This window comes from Cibotium barometz, chromosome 61, assembly GCF_041138505.1.
Source record: "Cibotium barometz isolate CiBa-2024 chromosome 61, ASM4113850v1, whole genome shotgun sequence".
NCBI classification, from domain to species: Eukaryota; Viridiplantae; Streptophyta; class Polypodiopsida; order Cyatheales; family Cibotiaceae; genus Cibotium; species Cibotium barometz.
The window spans coordinates 17,500,236-17,506,235 of record NC_141106.1 but is presented as its reverse complement, the minus strand read 5'-3'; the positions used below and the strand labels follow the sequence as shown (position 1 = coordinate 17,506,235).

General features: G+C 44.0%; 1 protein-coding gene across 3 annotated transcripts in view; it reads right to left on the bottom strand.

The window, feature by feature from the left end:
• LOC147604620 (protein CYCLOPS-like) overlaps positions 1-6,000 on the bottom strand; it is a 29,744-nt gene continuing 23,744 nt past the window's right edge. For 2 of the 3 annotated variants that reach the window (XM_086794570.1, XM_086794572.1), the window contains exons 3-11: positions 2,763-2,900; positions 2,566-2,617; positions 2,238-2,296; positions 1,436-2,118; positions 1,270-1,313; positions 1,022-1,073; positions 718-772; positions 463-582; positions 1-270 (exon numbers count right to left, since the gene is read on the bottom strand). In XM_086794570.1, the coding sequence (XP_086650696.1) occupies positions 150-270; positions 463-582; positions 718-772; positions 1,022-1,073; positions 1,270-1,313; positions 1,436-2,118; positions 2,238-2,296; positions 2,566-2,617; positions 2,763-2,900 (1,324 nt within the window). In that variant the 3' untranslated portion in view covers positions 1-149. The remainder of the gene's footprint in view (positions 271-462; positions 583-717; positions 773-1,021; positions 1,074-1,269; positions 1,314-1,435; positions 2,119-2,237; positions 2,297-2,565; positions 2,618-2,762; positions 2,901-6,000) is intronic. The other variant, XM_086794571.1, reaches the window with a different exon arrangement.

Here is a 6,000-nt window from a genome sequence, read left to right as displayed (position 1 = left end):
TAAGGTAAAGATAGATATCTCACATTATACACATCCTGGGACAAAAATATATGTACATGAAAAATAATTGGTCAAACTAATAACGATTGGTACATAAAGATTCTGGAAGATTGCAACTGGACTTTTCTTGACAAGAATAGCTTCTTCTGTCAATAATTGAGGGCAGATGCAAGGCGCTCAACCTCTTGCAATAGCCTATGCTTCTCATGTTGCAACTCCCGGTTTTCTTTTTCCAACTCTTCTATTTGCTTGGTTTGTTCAGAGTCTTTCCTGTTACAATTCAAAAGAAAAGAGCATCAATCAACAAAGCAACAAAAGCATCCATGGAATTCTCTAGCTACTTGGAAGAAAACTAAGGCTAGATCAGCAGGCGCCTTGGATGGGGCCTCCCATCAAGGATGGGCAGGCAACCTTGCCATTCAACTCCCCACCCCATGGAAGGTCTTTGGAAAAATGGCTTACCTATTCATGAAAGACAATGTAAGTTTCAGGGATCGAACTTCCTTCTCAAGAGCATCACAGCGTTTGATTGCAACTTGCATATCTGATGGTAAGACCGACCTTCCTTTTGCTTCTAGCATTCTGCAACTCACAAGAAAGAATTCTCAAAACTACCTGGAGAGAAAAGCCCTATGCCTAAATAATAAGGGAAGAAGCAATATAACTTGGATGAAAGAGACCCTGCTAGCACAAAACATATCATCATAGCACACTCACTTCTCACGCCGTTCCACTCTCCGCATCCTAGTTGGATTAGTCCTCAATCCAAGTCCTGCATAGGTTTTTCACACTCTCAATGCTTCTTCATCCATTGCCATGACAACTACAACATCTATGACACTTCTACACGCGCGCGCACACACACACACACACATGCTCGCATGTACGCACGCACCCGCACATGCACACACTGCGCACAAGCGTGCACATATATCAATCCAAAATATCACAATAAACTTCTCTACATATCAAGACAAACCTAAACATTCATGCAATCGAGAAACATGCCAAAAAAGCGGACCTGAGCCTCCCGACGAGATGAGAGATCCCGTACGTGTAAGTTGTTCTGGCTTCTGCATGACAAAAACATTATTACGCATCTTAGCTCTGAATCTTGAAGAGAAGTAGAAAAGACATACGTAAACTTCATCCCTTTAAATTATAACCAAGCGACATGCTTTAAATACAAGTACCTCTGGGCAACTACTATGGGACTAAAACTTGAAATAAAGCTTTATTTCTGTAACCTATTAATCTATGTAAAAATACCTTGCCTAAAGAAGCCTTTGAAATATTCTCGTAGGAACCATCACCTTAAAAATAAAGGAAAGCATTCAGCATATCCAAAAAAAAAATACTACACTTTCAACTGCATCAAACACCTGAACACAAATCAAAATTGTGCATGAATGGGTGCATGTGCATGTAAACATACCAGATCTCTGTGAGCTTGAACTACGGAAACTCCCTCCATTGTTCAACTTTTTGAAAGGCTGGGAAGCCTGATCGACTGCCCCTCCTAAAAGCATGGCGTGTTTCAGTGTATTATGATGGGCTGAGATGGTCCTGGATTTTGATGGTCCATCACTCAATGCCACTCCTGTAGAAAGACCTGGAGCCCCACCAGAAGATTCACATGGAGATACTGCTCTTGTAAAGGCAACTGAATGCAAATGTCCACTGGTAGTAATTGCCTCCATGTTTACTTGACCTCCATTTTGAGTCCCCGCATCAATAGAATTGTGCCCTGACATGGCAGGATATACTGGTCCTGGAACCTTCCTACATGAGGAAACCCCAAGAAACCTTTGGTGATGATTTTGCTGATCCACTATCTCATTGAATTTCTTGCTTTCTAAGCTGCCTTTAAGCAAGCTCACCATGTTTGAGATAGCATTTCCAGATCTAACAGCTGGAACTACATCAAACGACTGTGGGTTAATCACAGCTTCCGGATTGGCTGAAACCCCTTCATTTGCTAGTCGTTGAGCAAAAGAGCCTACAGATGCTACTGCCAGGTTCAGCCCATGAGTATCCTGCGTAGCAAGCTGCTGAAGTCTGTCAGGTGATGGGAGGGATGTCAGCCCCTGCATTGCTGCATGTATTCGTCTGCATCCACTAAAAATGATCAATTAGCATGTGAAGCACCTCCATTCCAAGAAAGGCAGGAATGCACTAATAACATAAGGAAAATATGTTCAGTCCACAAAAACTCCAATATCTAAGGTTTTTATTACCTCAATTCCGCCGACCGGCTCCGTGTCATTCGTTGAGTGTGTTGGAACCATGGAAGAGCCTAATGAAGTGTTCAAAAACATGCAGTATCCAAAGAAAGCATAAAATGCTGACGAGTTCAGGAAGAAGTCACTCACAGTTTACACATTCACACTCCTCCCAAAACAGACATAATATACAAGGGAGGGGGATGGATGGATGCACACGAGCATGCGTGCAGATATATTAACGTAGGATCTATGAGACCAAAAAGGTAGTATAATGTAAGCATGATAATCTGAAAAGACAGACAGAGAGAGAGAGAGAGAGAGAGAGAGAGAGAGAGAGGACCTGTAAAGTGTTTAGGTCCGAAGCTGTTGAAACATTTTCTCCACCTTCAAACCTGAAAAAAGAGGTTAAAACCCACATCATATGTTACCGTTCAGATGTTAACTTGACTTGATGTGTAAAGATGGAAAAATTAGGTTTTTAACTTTTGGAACAATTCCTATATATTTGTATTTGCATAATAATGGCAGGCACACAACCTTGGTCTTAAATAATCTCCAAATATTTTATTGGAAGACAATGAATTTGGATGCAAGCTGTGTTGCTTATGATCGCTCACAGAATGTTGAGATCCCTGGACTTGTTGAGATATAGCAATGCCTGTATCCTTTGATATCCTGTAGTTTTTAAAGGTAAATGCATAATTCAGAAAAACTGTCAAAAAATGGCAAATTGAGAAAATAATTGCACTGATTTTTATTTTTTTTTAACAAACACAAGAAAGGAAAACACTAGCAGTTTTTTTCAAAGAATACGAGGACATTAAGAAAATTACAAATTTCTGAAAGTTTGAAGTCCAAGTGATAGAAATACTAAAACAAAAGAATTACAAAGTCATAATCTAAATCAAGGCTATTCTATGAAAAAAAAACAGGGGAGAGAGAGAGAAAGAAGAAAGAAAGAAAGATAAATTAAGCGTCTACTAACGACCCAATGGACCTATTAGACCAAAGTAATACAATAATGTCCATGACATATCTCACCATGGAATGGAAAATAAAACAGGAACAAAACATGAACATAGCTATCTCATTGCGGTGATACAAAACTGTCCATGAAAACTCATCATGGAATACTAGGAACGGAGAGGAGCATCAGCTCCCAGTAGATGGTATACCACTCTCCAAAATATCAAGCATGGGACTAATGAGTATGGCCAAGAGGTCTCCCTCATTTACGTCACATGGAAAGGTAGCTTGATGGCGGTGAAGCATGTCCTAGATATGGAGCTGATGAGGGGATCGTGGCCGACATCCGGGGGGCCGGGGGCATTGGGCACGGGAGGCATGGTCCTAGGTAACTCCTCTTGGGCGAGGTGGATCCGGAGCAGCTCGAGGTGGGTCCACAAGATCCACTGTATCGGTGTCCTCCACCTCTTGGTTCCGAAAGAAACTGGTGATGGTTGGCTGGTGAGGAAGGGGGCAAAGTGGTTGGGGCCGAAGCTCTCTCAAGAAGGTGTCCCTATGTCTGCGGAGCTCAAGCAGGAAGAGGCCTAGGCAATGCTGGTCCGAGAAGTCAATGATCCTGGAGAGTGGACCAAATCCCTCACGAAACAGACAATGAAACCTCCCATAGATCTCATAGTATACTGGGCAACAGCATATGTAATGCTCCTCCGTCTCAAACTGTGTGGCATAATCGGCAGATTCTCTCCTCTCTAGGTCTTCGTATGAGTTTCCCACCTCTGAAGACACTCTCAGCTCAGAGGCGGTGGGGTGAAACCCATATCTGTCCAATCACAATCTGCATGGCACGGGACATGTGAACACTCAGGTAGCCCAGCTGCTGCTGGATGAATCCATCCTCAACGAGCGTGAGGAAGTGATCTCTGTAAAAGTGCATCTTCGTTGGGAGCTCCGGAGGTGTGATCCATGTGCAATGGGTGTAGAGGCTGAAAAGATCTAACTAGATAACCCGGTTGGTATCCTCATGAGAGAGATGGAGAAAAGGGGAGTCCAAACTACACTAAAGGGGTGGTAGGCGGTCCATGAGGAACCCATACACTGAGAACCAAGTGGAAACTAAGGCATACCGTACTCCGAAGTGGCCGTCCAGTGCTAGCTGTCTCAAGGACTACATGGCAAGCCTCGAGTACTTGTGGGGATCCATGTGACTGATGGGATGGAGCTATGTGACTGTCTAGAAGAGTGCATCCACTACCATTAGTGTTAAAATATTGCATCTCTCCTTATGCTGTCGTGGAGTCCTGTCGGCCTGTTTTCTACAGCTGACTGCTTCATGCACAAGTATATAAGAGTTGCTCTCTTTTATTCATTCTATCATCATTCATTGCCCTATTTGCTGGCTCTTGTACTCTGTAACCTCAAGCTAATAAAGCTCTAGTTCTTGCTTGCAATCTTTCTCTCTCATGTTTATTTGCTTCCGCTTGTGCACATTCTTTCATGGTATCATACGCCTAGGCTCTGGTTGCTGCACAATCTGCTTCTCTCCGTTTTCTGCTTCCCTCGATTCTCCAGGCTATAGATCCTTCATATATTGGCTGCGTTTCTTCTTCTTAGCTGCGTTTTTTTGCTCTACAAGCTCTCCAACTGCTGTCGGCCAGCCCCTTGGCTGCACTTTCTTCTACAGAGGCAAGTGGAGGAGTTCTAGCTACAGATTCAATAAGTGCATCAGACAAGTGGCACATCAGCTCTTCTCCATCCAAGATCCCCTCCCTCTTCCGGTAGAAGGTTCCCGGTGGTGTGTTTTTTGGGTTTCTTTTGCTGCTGTCCAGCCTGCATCTTAAGAGGGGGCTATTAGTCCCTAGTTGGATCCTGTGGACAGGTGCTTGAGAGAGCACGTGGATTGTTAGCTACTGAGGAACAAGGAGGAAAAGCTCAATGGTTCAAACTATGATCACTGGAAGCTACAGATGAAGGTCTAGTTCGCACACAAGGGACTCTGGGAGATTGTTCAAGCCCACAAACGAAAGCCCGAACACCCTACCAACTCTAGGAAGCGGACTCAGGACCACGAGGATGCCTTTCTCATAGAACTTTCAGCTTGGGAGAATCAAGACTCCAAAGCTCACTCTGCACTTGTACGAGCCATCTCACCAGAGGTCTCCCCCGCCGTGCAAACATTGGATTGTGTTGCCTTTGTTTGGAGAAAGCTGACAGATCTATAAGCACTAGACTCTACAATGCGGTCCATCAACCTATTGGGTCAGCTCTTTTCCCTGAGTTTTCAACAGGGACTTCCATGCAGTCATTTGTGATGAAGGTTAAGGTAATTCGTGACCAATTAGTGGCAATGGGTACTGCCCTAACCTCTTCTCAGTTAGCTGCTCTCCTCCTCATCAAGCTTCCTGCAGATTATGACATGGTTTCCCGAGCTTTGCGGGTTCAGATCACAACACGTTCCCTCGAGTTTGATGATCTATGTACTCTCCTCTTGGAAGAGGAATCCATCCTAGTTTCACAGGGGAAATTGAAAGTTTCATCGTCTATTGGAATGATCAAGCACTCTCGACGGTGCAGAAGAAAGTTCGGAGTCAGTGTTACAAGTGTGGGAAGAAAGGCCACCTGTCAAAGGATTGTCAGTCCAAGGACAAAGGCAAAGCCAAGGACAAGGGCAAGTCTTCAAAGAAGGGCAAAGACAAGTCACATGACACTGACACAGACTCGTGTAGTGATAACCCTAGCTATCCCAAGGCCTTACAGTCTGGAGAGAACATGACTGGTGTCCTGCTTTGATTTTAAGGGCATCCCCCCGCGT